Source organism: Talpa europaea (genome assembly GCF_964194135.1).
Source record: "Talpa europaea genome assembly, chromosome: 2".
NCBI lineage: Eukaryota > Metazoa > Chordata > Mammalia > Eulipotyphla > Talpidae > Talpa > Talpa europaea.
In genome coordinates, this window is record NC_140068.1 from 155,992 (window position 1) to 179,601 (window position 23,610).

The window sequence follows — 23,610 nt, forward strand, 5'->3', positions numbered from 1 at the left end:
ACCTCTCCTGTCTCCCCGCTGCTCCCCTCGGCAGTGCATTTCAGTGGATCCGCCTGTTCTGTTCCCTGCTCTGTCTCTGGTGATCCTCTCACCCCCCCCACACCTCTGGCTGCACCCCAGCTCTTGTGTGCATGAATAAATCCTTTTTTTAAAAAAAGATTTATTTTTATACAAGAACTAGGGTACAGGTCAGATGTGTGGGAGGGTGAGAGGACTCACCAGAGACAGAGTGGGGAACAGAACAGGCAGATTTAACGAAATGCACCGCTGAGGGGAGCAGCGGGTGAGGCAGGAGAGGTCTGCTGTGCCATGTGGGTCAGCTCCCTGGCCGGCTGGGATCGAACCCGCCCCGCAGAGGCTGCGGACAGTTTCACAGTGCGGCGCTCAACCGCCTGCGCCACCAGAGAGGCCCATGAATAACTCTTAAAAAAAAAAAAAAAAAAAAAAAGGCGGGAAACTGTCAGCTGCGCCTCGAGATGGAGGGCACCTCTTGGGGCCACCTCTGAAGAAGACACTGCATTCGGGCCCCACAGGAGAGCCTGGAGTTAACTGCCCAGCTGCCAGGGCTGACAGACGCGCGGGCCCAGCGGATGGAGAACAGACTGCACTGAAATCTGGGCGAGCCCTGTTCATCAGCGGGCAGCACGGGCCCCAGGGTCCTCAGCCCAGCTCCATAGTGCTCCTCCCAGCACAGCCCCCAGTCGCTGTCTGCTCCACGGCCGGGCAGGGTGGGCCTCACAGCTCCAGCGTCCATGTGCCACAGGCCAGTCCGTGCCCTCTGACTCCCTTCTGCATGGCATGGACCTCACCAGGCTGCGTGCAGGGTGTGAGGGCCCAGAGAGCACGGAGTGCTGGGGATCTCCAGGGTTGGTGGCGGACTTGCTCAAGGTGCTCAAGCCTTCCCCCATGTACGCTGGCACACGTGCCTGTGCGCACACACATGCATGCACCTGTACACACACACGGTGATGCCTACCCTTGCGCTTGTGCACACACACGCACGCAGCTGTAGGGACAGTGGACAGAGGACCAGTGTGGCCACTGAGCAGCGGCCGCATGGGGGCTGCCGTCCTGCCCCGAGGAAAAGGGATTTTTGCTGCAAGCCTAATTTTACTAAAACTGCAACTGCAGACTCGGCCTCCCAGACGGCGTCCTCTGCCTCCCCACGAGTAACACTCGGCCACCACTGTGCTCTGCTCGGGGCTTCGCCTGTCTCACCGCAGCAACAGCGGCTCATTTCTTGCCGAGACACGGGTGGCTTCTCCACACGGCCATTTCTCGCCTTCTGAACCACAGATCCCCTGGGGGCATCTGGCAGCCTCGCTCTCCTGTGGCGTCTGGGGGCGGCAGAGACCTGGGCTCTGGGCCCAGCAGGGAGTCCAAGGGTACAGGTGCGGGGCCGGGCCTGCTGCGGTGGACCTGTTTCCCGGCCTCCTCACTGCGCCTGCACTTCCCACTGTGAGGAGCACACTCTGAAGCCTCTCACTTTCCAAAGGAAATGGCCCGTGATCACAGACACACGTTAGGGTCGCTGGCTCCACCTGCCTGTCGCGTGGCTGCTGCTGCTTACAGAGCCGCACTGGGCAGGCTGGGGTGGGGGGGGCGGGGGTGCTGGTGCTAGTGTGGGCGCCAGGCGCCAGCACTGAGGTCAGGAGTGAAGGCCGCAGAGGCGGGTGGGGGGAGGTCAGGAGCTGATGCTGCAGACACCAGACACCCTGGCACAGCAGGAGCATGGCGCGGCCGGCCAGGAGGGCTCTGTGCCTGCAGGCCCTGCCAGACTCCAGTGACGCTGCGGGCGAGGCGGCGCTCCCTCCCGGCCCCACGGCGACGGCCCGGCCTGTCTTGGCAGACGCCTCCCCACAGCCAGGGCGCCTCCAGTCTCACTGGGCAGTCAGGGCTGGGTCGTGGCACACCCAGCCCCCAGGTCAAAGAGCAGCTCCCAGAGCGGAGGGGACCTGCCCGGCCAGCGCGGATTGCTGGGCAGTCAGGAAGGCACTGGCCAGACACGTCTGGGGCCAGACTTGGCTAAAACAAGCTTTTTGAGTCAGAGGCAAAGCTGTGTTCGTCCTACAGACATGGAGCGCCAGCGTGGGCTGCTCTTCACCAAACAGTGACCACCTGTCCCCACGGGAAAATGGCTACGACTGACCCGTGACGCCCGCGCAGACATGAGCCAGCAACCGAGCCTGGGGCACAGCCGCCAGGATGACGCCTCCTGGGTCACCTGCTCACGGGCGGAGCCAGCACGTCCAGGCCCCGGCCAGCTCCCGGCTCGGAGCGCCATCTCCTCTCCTCCCCGCGGCCCCTAGAAGGGAGACACGGCGCCCCAAAAGTGAGGTAAGAGCAGGGACGGGAAGCCCCAGGGCAGCAGCCGGTCCAGCCGGCAGGGCTCCAGGACGGCCCATGAAGCGCCAGGGTGGGAAACGGTGGTGCTGGGACAGGCTGGTCTTGAGGACGCAGGCGCCTCCCCGGGCCCTGGACATGCTCCTTGACCAAACTGGCCAGACACCCCTGAGCCTGCTTCTCGACCAAGCCTGGCCTCCGGCCTCTGCATTCGCTCCTGCTGGGCCAGCTTTAAGGAGACCCCCGCTAGGGTCTCCCTCCAGCCAGCCAGAGCCCCACCCACCTCAGGCTCAGGCCCCGCTGTCCTCACACGCCCCGTGGACCTGAGCCCCTTCCAGGCGGCAGGCCGGCGCCCACAGCTGTCTGGAGCAGAGTCCCGCTCACTGTTTCAACAAGTGTCAGGTGGTTTTCTCTTTAAAACCACCGCCTCAAAGACGTTTATTCAAATGAGAGCAAAAAGCCAGCTGCGAGATGCTGAAAGAGCCGGGGACAGATGAGCCGTCCAGTCTCAGGCTGCCTGGACAACCTCCACCACCAGAGCCTGTGAGACAGGCTCGGGACTGGCCAGGCACGCGGCAGCTGGGGGTGCCCCAGGGACACCGCAGCAGCGCCACGACAGGAGGAGGGTCGAGAACAGAGCAGCACCGCGTCACTCCGTTGTCCGGGCTGTGCCTTTCTAACCCGCAAAGCGAGGTTCCACAGGCTTACCTCGTGGGTCGTCGTGACCCAACTTTATTCTAACTTATTCATCAAGCATTTCACTGCCTGGTTTAGTAAAATCTGCCCAGCCGGACGAAAGCCTTGAAGAAAGGGCATGACGGGCTGCGGGAGCCAGTCCACTCCTGGGCTCTCGACCGTGGAGCGCGGGTCCCTAGGCATGTGGGGGGCAGCAAAGGGCGGGGGACACAGGTTGGCTCCGCCTCCAGTTCACACCGATGCCCGCTAGGCAGACCCGGGGCCGCCTCCAGGAGCTGAGGGGTAGATGGAAGCTGGCGTCAGAGGGCGGCAGAATCGTGTTCGGAGCCCCAAGAGCCAAGAGCGGACGCGCTGGCGGGGGCCTACCGCGCTCCACCAACAACACGCCGGCCAGCGCAGGGGTGCGGCAACCTGGGCGAGGCCCCTCCTGTCCCAGCTGTGACCGGGGACACAGGGCAGAGCTGGAAGGCAGGAAGAGACAATGAGCTGGGCGACCCCCGGCTGGAGTGTGTCCCCGGGGCGCCCACCGACACTGGCGGGGAGACAGGTCCCAGAGTCAGGACTCCCGACTGGCTCTGCCTGGCCACCTGCCCGCAGCTGCCCCCAGGGCTGGGCAGCCTGGTCTCCCGGTCCAGGAGCGCAGGTCCCCATCTGGGAGAAGGACAAGCTCATGGCCAACCACAGATGCAGGGTGCAGCCAGGAGCAGGCGAGTGGTCGCGGAGGAGGGGGCGGGGCAGGTGCTGGCGGTGGGGTCGCATCTGAGAAACATCACTGTACAAAGGTGGTCAAGTTAGGGCCTCCCTGGCGGCGCAAGGGGTTAAGCACCACACTATGAAGCAAACCGCTTCTGCAGCACGAGTTCAAGCCCAGCCAGGGAGAAACCCACACAGCACAGCAGACCCCTCCTGTCTCCCCGCTGCTCCCCTCAGCAGTGGGTTTCAGTCAATCTGCCTGTTCTGCTCCCCACTCTGTCTCTGGTGAGTCCTCTCACCCCCCGCGCCTCTGGTCTGTACCCCTGCTCTTGTAGCATAAATAAATAAATCTCTAAAAAAAAAAAAAACAACACAAAGGTGGCCAAAAGGTGAGATTAAAAAATTCAAAAAATTAAAGATAGATAAAAAACCCAAAAATTTTAAGTACCTCAAAATTTAAAACAGCCATAAAAGAGCCATTAAGTCTTAGGTGATTCTATTCTACGGTTTTATAAACTAGCTTTAAACATTAGCAACGTAACTGTAAAAGAATTCTCTTCTGATTCAAAAGCGGCTGTGTTGGGCCTCCCCAGTGGCGCAGCGGGTTGAGCGCCACGCTGTGAAGCTGTCTGCAGCCTCTGCAGTGCTGGTTCGATCCTGGCCGGCCAGGGAGCTACCCCTGACGGGGGGACAGGACGTCCTGAGCAAACTCCATACAGGCTTTGTAGACGCCACCCCCACGACGCTGGGAACCACGAACCCCATGATCACCAAAGGGAAGTTGCCAGGACCTGAGTGCGGAGTTAAGCAACAAGGCTCTCAGTTTGAGTATTTAACTGGCCAAATGGCCGGGGGGTCGCTGGCTTCGCCATGAGGCCTGCTAGGTTTTCGCCAGGCTGGCGGGTCATTGGGATTCCAGGTCAGCGGGACGGGTAGGACGCGCGCGTTGATGAACATATCTCCTTTTTCTCCCGGAGTTATTCCTTCCCCAGTTCCCCTTCCCTTGTAAATAAACCTTTTATCAACCTTTTGTGTGTGTCTGCAGTTTAGCATTCGTAAGTCCCCTTGAAGCGCGTGGGTGAGGACCCACGGTCAGGCAGCCCCATTTTATATCGGGGTTTGCCCTGTAACACCCCCATGGCGCAGACCTCTCCTGTCTCCCCGCTGTTCCCCTCAGCAGTGTATTTCAGTCAATCTGCCTGTTGTTCCCCACTCTGTCGCCGGTGAATCCTCTCACCCCCCACACTTCCTGCCTGTACCCCAGTTCTCGTGGCATAAACAAATCTTAAAAAAAAGCGGCCGTGTTCTTTGCAGAAAACCTTCCCCGTGTTTTTAAAACCCAGGATCACGCCCTCTCGCATCCCCCGGGCTGAGCACCCTGCCAGGCGGTCGTCAGGCCCTGAGTTCGTGGGGGCGCCCCCAGCGCGCCTCTGACCAGCTCCAGAGCGGCTCAGGAAACTGCTGAGTCGTGGCAAGGGTGCCCCGTCCCTCTGGGGCTCCCCAACAATGGCACAGCCCCGGCCTCCTCCTCAGCCTGCACTGCAGCCCCACGGCCACTGCAGGCCGGAGGAAGGGCCATGCTCCCAGGGCTGCCGGCGGGAGCCCCAGCCGGCCAAGGTCCAGCCGGGCAGCGCAGCCCAGGAGAGGGAGGGGAAGCAGCGCAGCAGCCTCAAGTCTGAGGCGTCTTTGTTATTAAGTGGATATTTCTAAGGTGCTTAAATTGCCCATGCTCTTAGGTATCTTAGCCTGCAGCTTCATTTCATTCATTTTTAAAGATTTACTTTACTTATGCATACAAGAGCTGGGGTGCAGGCCAGAGGTGTGCGGGTGAGAGGACTCCCCAGAGACAGAGCAGGGAGCAGAACAGGCGGATCCACCGAAGTACACTGCTAAGGGGAGCAGCAGGGAGACAGGAGAGGTCTCCTGTGCCATGTGGGTAGCTCCCTGGCCGGGGATTGAACTTGTGCTGCAGAGGCTGTGAGTAGCTTCACAGGCTGCATCTTAACCCCTGCGCCCCCAGGGAGGCCCTGCAACTTTATTTTAAATGTGCTCTTCAAACAAGGGAATAGCAAGGCCCTGTGCTGCCACAAGAGCAAGAAGGGGCGGCTGCTGCAGCCAGGCCAGATGAGAAAGATGCCGCCGCCCAGCGTCCCTTGGGGATGAGCCCTAACACTGGAAGGGTGCGGAGTCCAATTCACTGCAAAGACAGGCTTGGCGCCACGTCCCCCAGCACTTCCTGTGCGAAAGGCCCCATGCAGGCAGCTGTGGACACAGCAGCAAACACAGTCCCCTAAAGGACCCAGACCCTGAGGAAGGAGTGGGTTGGTCAGGGCAGAAAGGGGTTGCAGACGGACAAAGGGCATCCACACTTGGCCTTCCCCTACACCCCCCAGGCGCCCCCAGTCCACAGCTCACTCCAATTTGGTTCTCTCTGTGGACAGCCCAGGAGGCAGGGAGAGCTCCTGCAGGCGCACCAGCCCGCTGAGGCCCACAGGCGAGGCCTGACGGGAGGCGGCACTGGCATCCCCCAGCCCTGCAGCCCAGGTCCCTTCTCGAGGCCCCTCCCCCACAGGCGGCCGCATGTCAGCGCTGAGACCTGCCTCATCACTGCAGAGCCAGGGCCCATGCTGAACCCTGACGCTCTCCTTCGAGGCCCGTCCACCGCAGGGGCCCAACAAAAGCATCAGGACAGAAGCAGCGACCCAGAACTCCGGACCCCCATGGCTCTGAGAGGCCCTGTTCAGGTTGGTGAAGCCCAAAGTGAGGGTCCTGGCCACTGGAGGCTGGAGCAGGGAGGCCTGGCACACAGAAGGCCACCAGGGAGAGCTGGGGCAGGGCACCTGTTCACAAGGGACCTCCTCCCTCAGGTCTAGCGAGGAGCCAAGGGCCGGCACAGGCGGGAGGCCCCGAAGCTGGGCAGCAAGGCTGAGACAGGAGACCCCACCAGGGACGGGGCAGTGGCTGTCCCTGCCTTGATGAGCCAGACATGGGGTGCGCCTGGACGGTTCCTCAAAACACGCAGGGAGAGTTTCTATCATGTTGCCACTAAAAAAGCAGAGAAACACTGTATTTTAGAAACGCCGTCATTCTGAACGGGATCTCTTGGTGCTTAATGAGCAAAAAGCAAAGGTGGAGTGCCCAGAAACCTGCTCCTTGAAGAGCCCCGGCCCCGCCCCGGCTGGCAGCGACCCCTCTGTAAGACCCCCGAGCTCCCGGGAACCGGGGTGAGCCCCCGCGGCTGCAGCACTACCGGGAACGGCCCCTTTCGGGGACCGCGGGTGTGCGGGCAACGCAGGGACGCGGGGCGCTGGGGGGCAGGGCCAGGCGAGGGGGGCGGGCGGGCCGACGCCGCCTCTCCGGCTGGTGTTTACTGGCGGGTCCTGGGGGCAGGCGCCGCGGTCAGGAGCCACCCGAGCGCCCGCAGCGCCCTGAGAAGCCCGAGTCTGCGCCCGGGACGCCCCCGACAGAGCCCGCGCGGAGACCGGCTCACGGCGCCGTAGGAACAGCGGGCCGGGCTCCCTCGTGGGGCGGCGGCGGGCGCCGCGCCGTGCAGCTGCCGCGGCCTCTGCAGCGCGGGCTCGGCCCGGCGGGGAGCTACCCCCACGGCGCGGCAGACCTCCCGGCCCCCGCCGCCCCTCACCGCGCCCGCGCCCGCGCCGCCCCGCGCGCCTGGGGAGCCCCCGCGCCCGCGCCGGAGGCCGCAAACCCGCAGCAGAGCCCGCCGGCCCCGCCTCGAGCTGGCGGCGCCGGCACCTCCGACGCCACGTCCGGGCCCGGCGCGCCCGCGGGGCCGCCCGTCGCGCAGCGGCCGCCCCACAGCGCCGCGGGGACGCCGCGGGGCGCGGGGGGCGTCGGCCCCGAGGGGCCCCCGCGCGCGGCCCCGACCCGGCGCCCCGCCGCCCCCGCAGCGCGGCCCCCCGCGCCCGGCCCCGGCCCCGGCCCCGGCCCCGGCCCCGCCGACGCGCCCTACCTAGACGGCCCAGCCCGCCGCCGCCGCCGCCGGGCCCGCTTCCGCCCGCGCTTCCGCCCGCGCTTCCGCCCGCCGCCCCGCCCCGGCCCGGCCCGGCCCCCGCCCGGCCCCGCCCCCGGCCCCGCCCCCGGCCCGGCCCGCGCAGGCGCAGGGGAGCGCGCGCCGGCGCCCGTCCGCGCAGGCGCGGCGCCCGTTGCCTCGGAGACCGCGGGGGGCGGCGGCGGCGGCGGCCCGGGGCGCGAGGCGGCGCGACGCGTCGCCGACGGGCTGACGCAGAGCGTCGGGGTCGCGGGGGCCGGGGAGAGGGGCGGCCGGGCCCGGGCGGCGCGGCCAGCAGGCTCCCGGGAGCTCCCTGCGCCCCGGCGCCCCCGGAGGCAGGAAGGGCGCAGCGGGGACCTCGGTGCTGACGCCAGGAAGCCGTCCCGGGACGGCGAGCCCCGGCGGGCGAGGGAAGAGAGAACCAGGAAATGAGAAGACTCGGAGGCGGGCGCCCGAGAAACGGCGCGGCAGGAACGACCGCGGGGGAGCGAAGCGGCGCGAGAAGCAGCGCGGGAAGACGCCCCACCCCGCGGGCCCGCCCTCCTCCCGAGAGGGCCGCAGACCTGGGAGCCCCGCCGCGCGCGGCCCCGTCGGGTTTCAGGATTCCCGCAAGAAAGAAAAGAGGTTTGGAAGTTGATACAGAGCGAAACTAGTTTCGTTGTAGTTTAGAACAAGAGTAAAATATCAGATCAAGGGGCTGGAAGTCAGCGGCAGGAAACTCTCAGTGCCCCTCCAGGAGCTGGGCTTTGCCGTGGAGAATTAACTTCGGCATCGGAGCACAGTGGCTCTGACATGAAGTTCTCTCAATTGAAATGTTTGTTAAGTTCGAGGGTAAACTACCTTCAGCCGTGCAGCTCAAAAATATTATCTACCAAGTCCTTTAACTCAGAGACGGAGTGGAGGATTTTCTTCGAAATTGAAAGTCAGGAAAGAGACTATTTAGGGCCAAGACAGCAGGGAGTTCGAGCAAGGAGGAAGGAGGAGATGCAGGACACAGGCAGAAACCATCTAGATGGAAGCAGGAGGTATCCTGGAGAAGAGACACCCACAAGACACCCCGTGTGTGGATATTTTAAAAGGGCATCTTCAGCATGTGGTGATAAGTAATGAAAAAGTCAGTAAGCAATAACTTCAGCAACTGTTGAGTCAGTAAAGACAATGGAATGATACAGAAAAGAGAACACTCATCACCAGCGCCTCCATTATAAATAGTGATCCGTTTCAGCAGGGTCAGCGCCAGTCAGCCCCGGGGATGCGCTGCTGTTCCCGCAGGATGAGGGTCTTCCATGGGCATGTGTCTGGGAAACGGGCAAAGAGTTCCAGCCTCACCTTGCAGGGTTAGGGAGTCCATTGAAGAGAGAGTGAATTGTTGAGGAGAAGACTCCACGTCGACTGTGAGGAAGGAAAGAACAGGGAGAAGGGACCAGGAGAAGGGGAGGGTGGGGACAGGTTTCTCTTGGCAACAGATTGACCCTTGAAACAGCGTTCAAGATTTAGTTGGAATTGGTCTTCACTTAGTGAGTTCAGCTGAATTTCTTTGATCAAAAACTGAAAGCGCTCAGATTGTGAGAACAGCTTACCATCCAGAGATTGGGGAACAAGAACGTCTCAACCCTCAGGACGTGCTGACTGACCTGGGAGATGCCCATGCAGCCGCTCTGCGGTGTGTGGTGTGATGGAAGGAGACACATGGGGAGAGACATCCTCTTCTTTGCTGGCCTCTGTGGTGCCCGTGCTGCTGGAACCCATCGGGGCTGCCACCATGTTTGAAGCCAATAGGCCAAGAGTGGGGGCAAGAAAGGGGGAGGACTTTGCACCTTGATGATGCAGTGAGCCAAAAATCCACACCGAGAAGATGGGAAAAGGAATCTTCTTCATAGCTAAGAGTATCGAATTCCAGTTTCCTGTTATTTGCAGCCGAAAGGATGCTGGCTCTTTCAGCTCCTGCCCACGAAGGAATGTTCCTGCAGTTTGTCCTCCCGCTCTAACTAGAAAAGTAGACACAAGGTACCAGGTGGCTGTTTCAGACAGTGGACACTCAGGCAGGGCATGGGGAACCCTGAAAGAAAGGCCCATGTGAGGCCGAGGGGCCTGTCTCCACCCCGGGCAGCAGGGAGCAGCGTGGCCGGCTCGCGGTGGTCACATTGCTAGAATTGATGGGCCTGCAGTGGTGGGCCAGAGAGAAGACCGGCATCCTCCCTAGCAAGGACGATGCTGTTGCAGCTTTCCCTGCACAAAAGGGTTAAGCGAGTGTCTGGGCATTAGACTCAATGAAGATATTCCTTTGAACCATACAAATCATCAAACCTGACCAAGGAATAAAAAGTCTGAGTAACTCGGTGTACATTAAGCCCTTTATTTATTTATTACATGGAATTAAAATGTCCCCGCGAAAAAAGTTATGCCCAGATGGCCTCGCTGGTGGAGTCTGTCGAGCATTTAAGGAAGATGTACCGACCTGACACAGAGTCTAGGAAAAGGGAGAAGGGCTGTTCTCTCTGGTGTTGTCACGCGCTTCCACCTTCCCTGTGGCCTCCAGCCCCGGGCCAGTGGGTGGTGAGAATTGAGGGGCTTTGTCGCTGCCGCCGGGGGCGAGCGTGGTGGAGAAGCTGGACAGTGGGGTCAGGGGCGGCCTGTGACTCAGCTGTGGCCATAGAGAAGCGTGGGGCCTGGCTGGGCCCTGGCCGGCCGGCCGGAAGGGGCTACGTCTCTTGCCTCCGTCGGCCTCCAGGTGTTAATAGGTACGGTTCAGCTCAGACCCAAACAAGTCACAGTGACCAGTCCTGAAAACTCCAGACTCACCCACCTGCCCTGCATACCTGGCATTAAATGCCCAAAGCTGACATTTTGAAAGGACTTCAAGTCTGTCTCAGGGCTGGTCACAGCGCCCCCACCGTGCATCCCCCACATCCCTAACCCTCCCCCCTTCCTTTGGAAACAGACCCAGGGGACCCAGGGCTGTCTGCTTCTCAGGGGCGATTCCTGGGAGGCGGCGGAGGGAGGGATGGAGTGGGAATTAAAACGTCAGCGGGAAGGAAGCTGCCGAGAAGCGAGACAGGGCTGGGACGTGGGCTCGAGGACGGTTGCGAGGAAGAAACGTGTTGATTTGAAAGTGAAAAAACACTTGCCTACATTTGGCCTCTTCTTTCCTCCAATGTTTAGGCTGTTTATCGGGTCCCTTTCTCTCTGGCCCGGCCCGTTTGCTGGAGCGGGCTCTGCAAAGCCGGTCTCCTAGCAGCAGAACGCAGAGGGCCATTCATATTACAATGGGCGGGAAGGGAAGAAAGAGCTTGGTTTGTTTAAACGGCCTCTGTCTTCATTCACAGCCTGATGTCCGTCTGCATTGTGACGCCCACAATGGCACTAAAGGAGGCATTGTGGCTGAGAACAAGTCAAAACAGAATAGGGGGGGCCACGCTGAAAGAGTCGTGCCACAAGATCGCTAACAAAATCCAAGTCTTACATCTGAGATTTATGTCACCTTTTGGCTGTGTGGCCTATTGACCGTGTTTATAACCACCCTGGGCTCCGACCAACAGCAGGCACGGCCCGGCCGGCTCTCCCAGGCGCTTCTCCCAGGGAAGGTTGGGTGTGCTGGGCGGCTTGGAGGCTGTTTAATAATTACCCCTCTTTGTTTGCACAACATTTGGGGAGCCACGCTCTGCACTGTGTTTATTTTCCTCCTGACAAACATGCCCGCGCTGTGCCCATGTGGCCCGAGAGCGGCCGAGGCCCCGCCCGCCCGCCCGCCGCGCCCACGTCAGATGTGGCAGGAGCCCACGCCCAGCGCGGGCAACAGGTGGAGGCTGAATAGCTTCACACGTTTTCGGGGGCGGGGCGGGCAGAAGGAGAAAGAGGGGGGCGGAGGGAGGCTTTGGGAGCCGGTTTAAGGATTAGATCAGATGTTATTGCTGGTGAAAAATTAAACAGCCCGTGCTCTGGGGAGCGCAGATTAATATATTTAGTGGCCGCGCACAAAGGCCGCTCATTGTGGCGCGTCTGAATGCCCGTGAATGGGACGGAGCATATGCGGCCCGTCACCGCAGGTGCCACATCTGTTCTTCCCGGGCAGATGCTCGCAGAAAGGGGGCGGGCGGCGGCGCGAGCGAGCGCGGCCTCCTCGCGGCTCCGCCGGGTGCGGGACGGCGCCCCGCGGCCGGGCGGGCCCTGGGGGCCCTGGGGGCGGGGGCGCCCCACGCGCGGCCGGGGGCGCGGCGCCGCGTGACGGGGGCCGCCGGCTCGGAGCCGCCGCCACGCGCACGGCCGCGGACGGACGGACGGACGGACGGACGGACGGGCCCGCGCGCCCCGCGACAGGTGCCGCGCCCCCCGGCCGGCCGGCGCGTCCCGGGGCCCCGGCGCCGGCGCCTCCCCCGCCCCCGACGGCGCCGGGCCCAGGTGCGACGCGCGCGGCTGCGGAGGCCCGGGGCGCCCGGCCCCGCCTCGCCGACCTGGGCGGCTGCGCCGCGGGGCCCGGGCGCCCTCCCGGGGCAGGGGGCGCAGCTGGCGGGGCCGCGCGCGGGCCCGTGGGGAGGCCGGGCTGACCCCCGCGCGGCCCCAGCGCCCGTGCCCGCGGCCCCCGCACCCCGCCCCGTCGCCGGCGCGCGGCCCGCGCCGCCGCCTCCAGGAAGCCCGCGGGGCGCCGTCCGCGTCTCCGGCCCCGCGCCCCGCAACGCGCATCGCGCCCCCCCCCGCCAGCGGCCTCCACCTAGCGCCCCCCGCCCCTCCCCCGCCCGGTCCCGGCACGTTCAATCGGTGGAAAGTTCCGAGGGGCCGCTCGGGCGGTGCGCGGGGCGGCGGAGCAGCTGCCGGGTAATCTGATCCAGGACAAAGGCGGCCGCCGGGGCGGGCCAGGTAAACAGAGCTTTGTCATGGAGATGAGGGCAGGACAGCCCGGAGCAGATGATGCGCGGTTTGGGGGGGAAGCGCGGCGCGGCCCAAGAAGGGGGGCTGCCGGGGTGAGGGGCGATCCGTCATCTGCGCTTGGGGCCGCCAGCTGAGCCACGCGACTCGGCCTTTCTCATGCAAATCAGCACATGCCTTTGCAACTTCGTGCAGGCCTGCGGCCGCGCCGCTCCACACCCCGAGGGTGGCGTGTCCCCAGTGCAGCGCTCCCCGAAACAGCAGGGCCAGGCGGGGGCTGCTGGGGCACCGTCCTCCCTTCCTGGCAAGGCCACCAGTCCCACCACCAACGCGAAGGCTCTGTGACAGCTGTGGCCCCTCAGGGGGGCGGGGGGGGGGCGGCAGGAGACCTGGGCCGCAGCGGGGTTAGGAGGCAGAGGCCCAGGGCGTGCCCAGGTTGACCATCTCTTCCGTCCTGTCCCCATCGCCTCTGCCCAGCCGCAGCCCTGCGCCACCCCTCACTTTGAAAGGCTGCTGGGGCAGGGAGAAGCTGGACTGCGGGCCTGGCGGGGCACCTGGGGGTGCGGGGGGCGACTGTGCCTTTGAGCGAGGGGAACCTCCAGCATCTAAATATAAGTCAGCTCCGCTGCCCACGGGCTGCTCTTTCCTGGCGTGGGTGAAGGGCCCGAGGTCCCAGTGGGTCTTCAGCCAGAGAGCTCCAGGCGCGCGCGTCGAGTGTGGGCACGTCTGTGTGTGCCTTTGGCTGGGCGCGCCCTGCAGCGGCAGTGGCCACGGCGGGGGCACCGCGCGGAAAGCAGGAGCTGCGCCCGCGGGGTCAAGGCCCTGACACGGCCGCTCTCGGTGAGCGGTGCTCCTCGGGCTCCTCCCCGCCCCTCTGCACCCGCCCCTTCCTCCCCGCCCCTGCCCTCCCTCTCCCTCCTCCTCTCCCTCCTCCCCCTCCGCTTCAAGTGAGCTGGCATGTTTGACCAACACCAGATTTGTTGCCTGGAAGTCTTTCATTTTGCTGCTCTGAACAAGGACCCTAACTCTTCCTGGGAATAGAGCCCTTTTCTGGTGGGGATGCAGCTTCACCCTGTCTAGGAACACAACCCCGCTCGGTCCCCAGACTTGTTGCCAAGGAGAGCTGAACCGGTGGCTTAGAGCCTGAGCCTGCCTGGGCGCTGCTGACAGCAGCCTGGCCAGACCGCCCACCCCACTCCACACCCTGGGGCCGGGCCTGGGTGGGGGCACTCAGCCACGCTCACTCCGGGACGCGCACGCTGGGGCCTGGGGCCTGCGGCCTTTATTCCCAGGCCCAGTGGGACCTGCCGGCAGGCGGGGGCGCTGCGGGTGGCCGTGTGCTCGGGGTTCTGATTCTACAACCCAGGCGCTGGGCTTGTTCACGCGGAAGGAAAACACCCAGTGCTGCCGGGCCCGCGCCCTCCTGGTCTGGGGCACCGGGCCTCTGAGCGCTAATCAGCCACTTTGTACAGTAAATTTGCTGAGACATCAAAAAGTATTTAAAAGAAAGTTTCCTGCTTTTTCTTAATGAGCAAGGAGAGGATTTATGGTGTGTGGAGAGGAGGGATCTGGCTCCTGGGGCCAAGGCGGAGGCAAGTCTATTTAACATGCCCTGGCTTAAGTCCCTCCTGCATTTAGGGGGTTCAGAGCGCTTGGTTGCGGGAGTATAGAGACATGCAGTTAGGGAGTGAAAAAACGCCATTTGGTTTGGAGCAGATGGCTGGCTAGGGGGCTGATGGCGTCTAAAGGCGTGTCATCCCCCTTCAGCCTGAATCCCCAAGGGCTCCCCTTGTCTTCCCAATCAATGAAAATTAAAGTGCAAAGAAAGGATGAATAGTCGGACCTCAAGTCTCCCCTTTGTTCGTCCCAGCTACTGGTGTGCAGGAGTTAAACTACAACAGCCCCTACAGAAACAGTGAAGTTAAACAGTCTCCCGTTCGCCGCGCTTTGAAAGGGAGAGGGGAGAGGAGCCCATGGGGGGGGGGGAGAAAGCGGAGGAAAGAAGAACAGGAGGAGGAGGGAGGAGAAGAAAGGGCTTTCTGCTTGATTTCCCCAACACAGAATCGCGTGGCATAAATTAAGTCGGAAAAGAATGAGTGCTTTGGGCAGGATTCTGATGGATTTTACGACGCATTTCAGTTCCGCTTTGCCGCTGTAATCGAGAAATCTGTGCCACGTCAATTTAACAAATACTTGATCCTGAGGGGGGTTGTTACAGATTTGGGGCAAGCCTTCCCCCCAGGTTTCAGCCCCGTGCGTGGAGCTTGCGCTCCCATTCAGAAGGCTGGTCCCCACCCCAGTTGTCTAATTAAAAGGTTCCTGATATGTCGCTGCTCTCTGAAATCTACTCGTCCTGGCGACAGAGGGATGGGGGCTGTGAAGCTCCCACGCCTGTCCTCCTTCGCCCCTCGGGCCCTTGCCCCCCCATGCAGCCTCCCTTCCCACGCAGGCACCCGCTTCCACCTGACGGGGGGGGGGGGCAGAGTCCTCAGGCCTCGGCTCTTCAGGGCAGCAGGACGTGGTGAAGAAAGGAGCTGACACTAGGTGGCAAGATTAAATTAGGGTTCGCAGGCCGGGCCGGGGATGCAGCGAGCCCTCACAGAGGCCTCGCAGGCGGCCGGGCGCCCCCACCCTGGGGGCGGCAGCTTCTTCTGAAGCCTCCATTTGTCCTCAAGCAAACAGCAGGGGCTCGGGCCGGGGGCCAAGCCTGCCCTGGCCCCAGCCTCACGTGCTTCTCGCGCGCTACTTTCTGTGAATTCTTTGCTTCTGGCCAGGCTGCAGCGGAAAGCTGAGGTGCAGGTGCCGCCCACCCTGGAAGTTTGAGGCGTTCGGGAGCCTCTGAGTCGGGGTCCGGCCCTGGGGCCAGAGCGGGCGGCGGGCGGGGCCCCGGGCGCCGTCGCGGGCGCCCCGCGCTCCTCTCGGGCGCCTCTTCCCTGCGCCTGGGGCCGGGCCGCGGGCGACCCCCCGAGGGCCGTGGGTTCCCACGGTGAGGCGCTGTGACACGCCCCGGCGGCGCCATTGTGGCCGCGCCCCGGAGTGCGGGGACCTTGGCGACACCCCCATCCCCGGGCCTGGGGTGCGGCGCGCGCCCACGGAGCCAGGCCCTCGGGAGGCCGCCCACCCGACCCCGCCGTTGCGATAGTGCGCCGCGTAGCGCGAGTGTCCCCGGCCCTCGCCGTAAACTCGCTTCCCTTAAAGAGAAGTTGCGGGGCCGGCCGGCCGGGCCGGCGGGGCGTGTGCGGGGGCGCGGGGGCCGCGCCGGGCCTGTGCGGGACATTGTGGCCGGCCGCGCGCGGAGGGGAGCGCTTGCTGCGCGCATTGTGCCCGGAGCAGGTGCTGCGCGCATTACCATACAGCTGAGCGCACAAAGAGCCAGCGATTCAGCCGCGCACAATGCCGGCCGCGTAATGACAGCCACGCGCGCGACGCACACCGAGCTCGGGCCGCCGCGCGGAGGGAGGCCGGGGGCGCGGAGGGAGGCCGGGGGCGCGGAGGGAGGCCGGGGACCCAGAGGCCGGGGACCCAGAGGCCGGGCGCGCGGGAGGCGGGGGACGCGGGAGGCCGGGCACCCGGAGGCCGGCGGCGCGGAGGGCGCGGAGGGGCGCGCGGGCCCGGGGCGCGGGGAGCCTCGCGCGCTGCGGCGGGGGACGCGCTCCCCGGGGACTCGCCGGCCCCCGCGGCCCGGGCCAGGCGCGCGCAGCCTGGGGTCCGGCGGGCGCCGCGCCCGGGCCGAGGGGCCGTCCTGCGCCCGAGGGGCGCGGCGCTCGACCGCCCCAAACTTCCCGGGGCCGCCGCCGCGCGCTCGCCGCCCCTGGCCGGCCCCCGCCGAGCGCGCCCCCGCCCCGCGCCCCGCGCCCCGCGGCAGAGGCCGGCCGGACAGCGGAGGCCCCGGGGCTCGGCCTCTCGCGGCGCCCCCGCCCCGCGGGCCCGGGGCGCGTCCGTGGGCGCGGGGCGCGGGGCGCGGGGCGCGGGGCGCGGGCGGGCGGGCGGGCAGGGCCGGGCCGGCGGCGGGGCTCGGCCGCGGCGCTCGCAGGAATGTAAATGAGCGCGCTCGGCGTGGGGGGGCGGGCGCGGGGCCGGCGGAGCGTGGGGGCGGGGAGAGGGTTGCACATTTTACAGCTCACTGACCATTTGGCGAGCCATTGAGAGGAGGGCTTGGAAAAGTGGCTCCTTTGTGACAGCGCTCGCCAGATTGGGGGGCTGCGCATTTGCATCTCATTAGCCATGCGGGCGGCCGGCGGGATATAAGGCGCGGGCGCCGGCGAGCGCAGCCCCAGCGCGCACCCGCGACTCCCCGGCCCGGCGCCGCACACCGGCCCGCGCGGGTCCGCCGCCTCCGCCCGCCGCGGCGTGCATGGCCCTGGCCGGCCCCGGCGCAGACACGCGCGCCGCGACCGCCGAGCCGCCGGGCCCGGGCGCCGCCGCCTGACACGGCCGGTCCCGGCGCCGCCGCGCCCCGCCGCTCCCGGGCCGGGCCGGCCGCGGGCTTGCCGGGCCGCCGCCCCCGAGGCCGCGCGCGAGGGGCTGCGCCGAGGACCCGCCGGCCGGCGCGGCGCCCCCCGCCCGGGCGCGGCGAGGAAAGCGAAAGTCGCCCCGCGCGCCCGCCGCGGCCGCCGGAGGCGGGTCCGGGCGCCGGAGACGGGCCGCGCGGAGAGGCCCCGGCCGCCGCGGCCCGGGGCGGCGCGGGGCGCCGTGCTGCCCGCGCTCCGGGGCGCCCCGGCCCTGCGCACGCCCCGCGGCCCGGCGGCGAGGACGGGAGGCGGCGCGGGCGCGCGCCCGGGGGGCGCCATGGGCCGGCGCTGCGCCCTGGCCCTGGCCGTGGTGTCGGCGCTGCTGTGCCAGGTGAGTGGGGGCCCGGGGCCCGGGGCGCGGGGCGCGCGGGGGGCGGGCGGGGCCGGCGCGGGCTCGGGCTCGGGCTCGGGGGCCGCCGGCCGCCCGCCCGCGCCCACGGCCGCCTCCCGCAGGTGTGCAGCTCGGGGGTCTTCGAGCTGCGGCTGCAGGAGTTCGTCAACAAGAAGGGGCTGCTGGGCAACCGCAACTGCTGCCGCGGGGGCGCGGGCCCGCCGTGCGCCTGCAGGACCTTCTTCCGCGTGTGCCTCAAGCACTACCAGGCCAGCGTGTCCCCCGAGCCGCCCTGCACCTACGGCAGCGCCGTCACGCCGGTGCTGGGCGTCGGCTCCTTCAGCCTGCCCGACGGCGCGGGCGCCGACTCCGCCTTCAGCAACCCCATCCGCTTCCCCTTCGGCTTCACCTGGCCGGTGAGCGCGCCCCCTTCCCTCCGCGGGCGGCCGGGCGGGCAGGGCCGGGCGGGCAGGGCCGGGCCGGGGCCTCGGCGGGCGGGCGGGCGCGCGCCGGGCGGGCCGCCGGTCCGCTGCCTCCTGGCCCGGAAGGCTGGGACAAGCCTCCGCCCGCCGGCGCGGCCTTTTTCCCTTTAAAAACGTGATATCCTGTGCTGCAGGCTGGAAAGCACGCCAGGAAGCTGCTCCCAGAAGTTCTTGTTTCCTTAGGGAAAGTGGAAGCAGGCAGAGGGGCCGCCTCCCCAGGCCGCGGGGCTGCCGGGCTGGGCTCCTTCTGGCACGTTCTGCTGGTCTCATGTCCGCCCCCCCCCCCCCAGGGCACCTTCTCTCTGATCATCGAGGCGCTGCACACGGACTCCCCCGAGGACCTCACAACAGGTAAAGGCAGCCGCCGCCTGCCCTGCGCACACACCTGTGACTCCGTGTCTCCCCGGAAAGCCCGGCCTCGGGGCCTGGGGAGAGCAGGGGCCTGGCCCCCGCCCGCAGGTCCTCAGCCAAGCTCTCCCGCAGAGAACCCCGAGCGGCTCATCAGCCGCCTGGCCACGCAGCGGCACCTGGCCGTGGGCGAGGAGTGGTCGCAGGACCTGCACAGCAGCGGCCGCACCGACCTCAAGTACTCCTACCGCTTCGTGTGTGACGAGCACTACTACGGGGAGGGCTGCTCCGTCTTCTGCCGCCCCCGGGATGACGCCTTCGGCCACTTCACCTGCGGGGAGCGCGGCGAGAAAGTCTGCAACCCTGGCTGGAAAGGCCCGTACTGCACAGAGCGTGAGTCCCACCCTGCCCCAGCCCGGGCCCGGGCCTTCCTGGGGCTCAGTCCAGGGCGCCCTGGGGGGAAGCTGAGGCCTGGGGGCTCCCTGCGGGTGGCAGGCATGTGTGGGGGCGGCCGAGACGCCCCAACTTCCGCTGTGGGAAGCTGCTTTTCATCCTCAGGGAGGATTTTGGAGACAGGGCCAGGGGTCAGGAAGGAGGCCCGCGCTGCCCGGCGTGGGCATTGGAGGGGGTGGAGGAAGGAAGGGAGGGCCGGAGAGGGTGTGGAGGGGCAGCCCTCCCCAGAGCTGGGCAGGGGATCCTCCGGCACTTCGGTCGGGCCTTTGCGGCCTGACGACTCTGCTGGCGACACGTCCACCTGTGGGTCTCGGACACTGGAGGGTGTGGGCTGGGCCTGCCAGGACCTCTGCCCCTTTGCGTGCTCGCATGCGCCTCGCCTGGGAAGGAAACACCTACACAGAAGTGACACAGGCCCCCCCGGCCCGCGCGGCGCCTGCGCTCAGGCAGAGGTCCGCCGGGGTGGCTCAGCCGCACCCAGCGGGCACCTGGCTGGAGGTCCTGCGGCCGGTGGCTGGCCCAGGAGTGCCCCAGGCCCCAGAGACCGGTCGGTCTGCTCTGAGCAGGGCCAGCGCCTGCTCTTCTCCCTCAGGTCAGAGCTTCTCGCCCTGCGAGTGGCTTCGGGGCGGCACCCGCTGGTACCCTCCTGAGGCTCGCCTGGCCTGAGCGCTCTGAGGCCTTAGAACCCAGGAGCTGGCAGTTAATGAGTCGCATAACCAGGCGAGGAAGCTGCCTGCACCGCAGCCTCAGGGCCGGCGCCCCGGGCCTTGGGCCCGGCCTGTTGCCTCTCGTCTCCACTGTCCTCTGCTTCTTCGCCATGGGGTAGCCATAAACTTAAAACTTTTTTCTTCTTATTCAAACACTGGAGTGTCTCCCCGCCCCCCGCTCGCGCGTGCCATAGATTAGCTCTCTCTGGGGGTAGGTGGCAGGGACACACGCCGCTGCCATTGGTGGAGGGGAGTGCGCGCGCACCCGGGGCGTGTGGAGGTGGGGGCACGGGGTGGGAGGCTGGTATTGTCGCACGGGGGCAGCTGCTGGGAGAGGACAGACAATAGGGCAGCTGTCTGCCCTGCCCCTCTGCACACCAGCTGTCCCCTTATCTGCACACACACTTTCTGGGTATTAAGAGGTGGAGCTTTGTGCTTAGAATTGGGAAGTGGGGGAGGAGGCGGGGAAGGACTTCTGACCCTCTCTTAGAAGAAAAGGGGGTGGGTGGGGGCAGGGGCTTCCTCGCCCTTTTGTCCGGGCCGCTGTGTTAAGAAGAATGCTGTCCTGGCGGAGGGGAGCCAGGTTACCAGGCGGCCCCGCCGGAGGTGAACTCCACCCGACCCTGGCCGCGTCCACGCAGAGCAGCGCCCGTGCTGGCGGGCGCCCCCGGGCGGGGCTTGACCCTGGTTCTCTCCGCTTGCAGCCATCTGTCTGCCGGGGTGTGACGAGCAGCATGGGTTCTGTGACAAGCCAGGGGAGTGCAAGTAAGTTTGCAGCCGCTGCCCTTCTTGGGCTTGTCCCTCCCTGAGCCCTTCCGTGGCGCGACCTCCCGGAGCGCGGGTTAAGGAGATGTGGCACAAAAGTGGCCATTTGTTCCAGGGGTGCTGGGCCCTGCGCCCCCGAGCGTCACCCGGGCATCTCCGCAGTGCCATGGGGCACAGGGCGGGAAGTGCAGGCGCGGGGCGGGCTGCGGGCACCACATGTGAAAGCACCTGCAGCCGCTGCCGTCCCTCACTTGAGCTGAGCTGTTGGTGGGGCCGGAAGATCCTTTCTGAGCGCGGGAAGGGGGGCCCCGCCGTGCCCCGCAGCACGGCGCCAGTCTGACCGTCCTGCTCTCTCCCCAGGTGCAGGGTGGGCTGGCAGGGCCGGTACTGCGACCAGTGCATCCGCTACCCGGGCTGTCTCCACGGCACCTGCCAGCAGCCCTGGCAGTGCACCTGCCAGGAGGGCTGGGGGGGCCTTTTCTGCAACCAGGGTAAGCCCCACCCCGGCACCCCCGGCTTCCCTCTGTTGCTCCTCTGGGAAAGTCTCCTGCGTGTGACACCGAGCGTCCCTCTCCCGCTCTTCCCTCCCTCCGCAGACCTCAACTACTGCACGCACCACAAGCCCTGCCAGAACGGGGCCACCTGCACCAACACGGGGCAGGGCAGCTATACCTGCTCCTGCCGGCCCGGGTTCACCGGCGCCACCTGCGAGGCCGAGGTGGACGAGTGTGCCCCCAGCCCCTGCAGGAACGGGGGGAGCTGCACGGTGAGCGGCGGGCAGCTGCCGGTGGAGCATGGGGTTGCGGGCACCCCGACCAGCCTCCCGGAGCTGTCCCTCGTGTCCGCCCTGCAGGACCTGGAGGACGGCTACTCCTGCGCCTGCCCGCCTGGCTTCTACGGCAGGGTGTGCGAGCTGAGTGCCATGGCCTGCGCCGACGGCCCCTGCTTCAATGGCGGCCGCTGCTCGGACAACCCAGAGGGGGGCTACTCCTGCCGCTGCCCCCCGGGCTTCTCGGGCTTCAACTGTGAGAAGAAGACGGGGCCCTGCAGCTCTGCCCCTTGCGCCAATGGTAAGGGCACCTGGGACAGCGCCGCTGGCCGGCCTTGGCAATGCCATGGCTGGCCTTGCTGCCGCCCGCAGCAGGAGGCCAGAGACTTTGTGGGAATCAGGCCCTGAGTCTGGAAGCCCCGGGCGGGCGAGTCTGGCGGGCAGGAGCAAGGCCTGAAGGAGGTGACTCCTCGGCCAGGCAGGGCACCCCCCCCCCCCCCCCGCCACCTCCAGGGCCCGGGACCGGCCAGACCATTCTGGACGCTTCCACCTGCTTTCCATGCTCTGGGCAGAAGGGGCAGGCCCTGGGCAGGGGCAGAGCAGCGAGTGGACTTGACAGAGAAGCTCCCTCCCCGCCCCTCCTGTCCTCCGTCTCCGGGCCCAGCTCGTCCCCCTCACAGCCCGGGCAGCGCCACGGCCTCCTCTGAGCTGGGTCCTTTGCGGGGGGACGGAGGCCGAGCGGTGGGCACGTGCCCGCCAAGGGCATGGGCGGTGCCCGGGGACTCCAGCGGGACTGGACTCTGGGGGCGGGGTGGGCACCAGCTTGGGCCGGCAGCGCGCTGACTATGGCTCCCGTGTCCCAGGTGCGCAGTGCGTGGACCTGGGCGACGCCTACCTGTGCCGCTGCGCGGCCGGCTTCTCCGGGAGGCACTGCAGCGACAACGTGGACGACTGCGCCTCATCCCCGTGTGCGCACGGGGGCACCTGCCGCGACGGCGTGAACGCGTACTCCTGCGCCTGCCCGCCCGGGTACACGGGCCTCAACTGCAGCGCGCCCGTGCGCAGGTGTGAGCAGGCGCCCTGCCACAACGGGGCCACCTGCCACGAGCGCCAGGGTCGCTACCTGTGTGAGTGCGCGCGCGGCTACGGTGGCCCCAACTGCCAGTTCCTGCTGCCCGAGCCCCCCGGCCCCGTGGTGGTGGACCTCAGCGAGAAGTACGCGGAGGGCCAGGCCGGGCCCTTCCCCTGGGCGGCCGTCGGGGCGGGCGTACTGCTTGTCCTGCTGCTGCTGCTGGGCTGTGCGGCTGCCGTGGTCTGCGCACGCCTGCGGCTGCAGAAGCGCCGGCCCCCCGGGGAGCCCGGCCACGCCGAGGCCGAGACCATGAACAACCTGGCCAACTGCCAGCGCGAGAAGGACCTTGCGGTCAGCGTCATCGGGGCCCCGCAGATCAAGAACACCAACAAGAAGGCCGACCTGCACGGCGACCTCGGCCCCGACAAGGCCGGCTTCAAGGCGCGCTACCCCTCCGTGGACTACAACCTGGTGCAGGACCTCAAGGGCGAGGACCCGGCCACCAGGGACCCCCACAGCCAGCGGGACCCCAAGTGCCAGAGCCAGGCCTCTGCCGGGGAGGACAAGGGCAGCCTGACGACAAGGGGGTGTGTGCTGAGGGCCGAGGGGCGCAGAGGGTGGCCTGGGGGGGGGGCGCGCTGGCACCCAGGGGCTGCGGGCGTGGCACCCCCACATTCAGGGCTGGGCAGAGGCCCACTGGAAGGGTGTCCGCCCACCCTGGGGGCCGTGAGGTGGGCGGCAGGTCAGCCGGTGTCCCCCTGAGAGCTCCGGTCGCGGGCTGTTGAGAAGCGTTTCTGGAGAGTCATCAGGGTCCCTTGCCTCCCTCCTAGTGGGGAAGTGTCAGAAAGGAGGAGGCCGGACCCCGTGTACCCCGCGTCGAAGGACACCAAGTACCAGTCGGTGTTCGTCATCTCTGAGAAGGACGAGTGTGTCGTAGCGACTGAGGTCAGTGCGGGCGGGGCGGGCGGCCGGGCCGCGGGCGGGGCCTCACCCTCCCTCTTGTGGCCCTCAGGTGTGACACGGAGGTGACTCGGCGAAACTCCCGCTTCTCTTGAAATGACTAAAATTCCAAGGATCTATGCCCCCACGAATGCTGCTGAAAGGAGGGCCCGGCCCGGCCGCTGGGCGCCGCCCGCTGCACTAAGACACTTGCTGGAGGAGACGCGGCCAGCGCCGCCGGGCCCCGGCGCCCGCTCCTCCGAGCTAGAATCACAAACACGGCCTTTATCGTCCTTTTGATACGAAAATGTGTTTTTTCTAGATGAAAAAAATGTGTGTTATTTTTTGGATTTGTAAAAATATTTTTCACGATATCTGTAAAGCTTGAGTATTTTGTGATGTTCATTTTTTATAATTTAAATTTTTGGTAAATATGTACAAAGGCACTTCGGGTCTGTGACTATATTTTTTGTATATAAATGTATTTATGGAATATTGTGCAAATGTTATTTGAGTTTTTTACTGTTTTGTTAACGAAGAAATTCCTTTTTAAAATATTTTTCCAAAATAAATATTATGAATGACGCCGGCGTGGATTGCAGGCCGCACCCCCTCGGCACACGTGGCCC

At 66.1% G+C, this 23,610-nt stretch overlaps 1 protein-coding gene across 1 annotated transcript; it reads left to right on the top strand.

The window, feature by feature from the left end:
- Window positions 1–17,392: 17,392 nt before the first annotated feature.
- DLL1 (delta like canonical Notch ligand 1) lies at window positions 17,393–23,249 on the top strand (the record flags this gene model as incomplete). The annotated part of the gene is made up of 11 exons (XM_084257250.1): window positions 17,393–17,446; window positions 17,569–17,862; window positions 18,219–18,279; window positions 18,412–18,669; window positions 20,141–20,201; window positions 20,562–20,692; window positions 20,798–20,967; window positions 21,055–21,271; window positions 21,834–22,629; window positions 22,873–22,987; window positions 23,107–23,249. 11 exons carry the CDS (start codon window positions 17,393–17,395, stop codon window positions 23,140–23,142), a joined length of 2,193 nt encoding a protein of 730 aa, XP_084113376.1. The 3' UTR covers window positions 23,143–23,249.
- Between the last annotated feature and the right edge of the window lie 361 nt (window positions 23,250–23,610).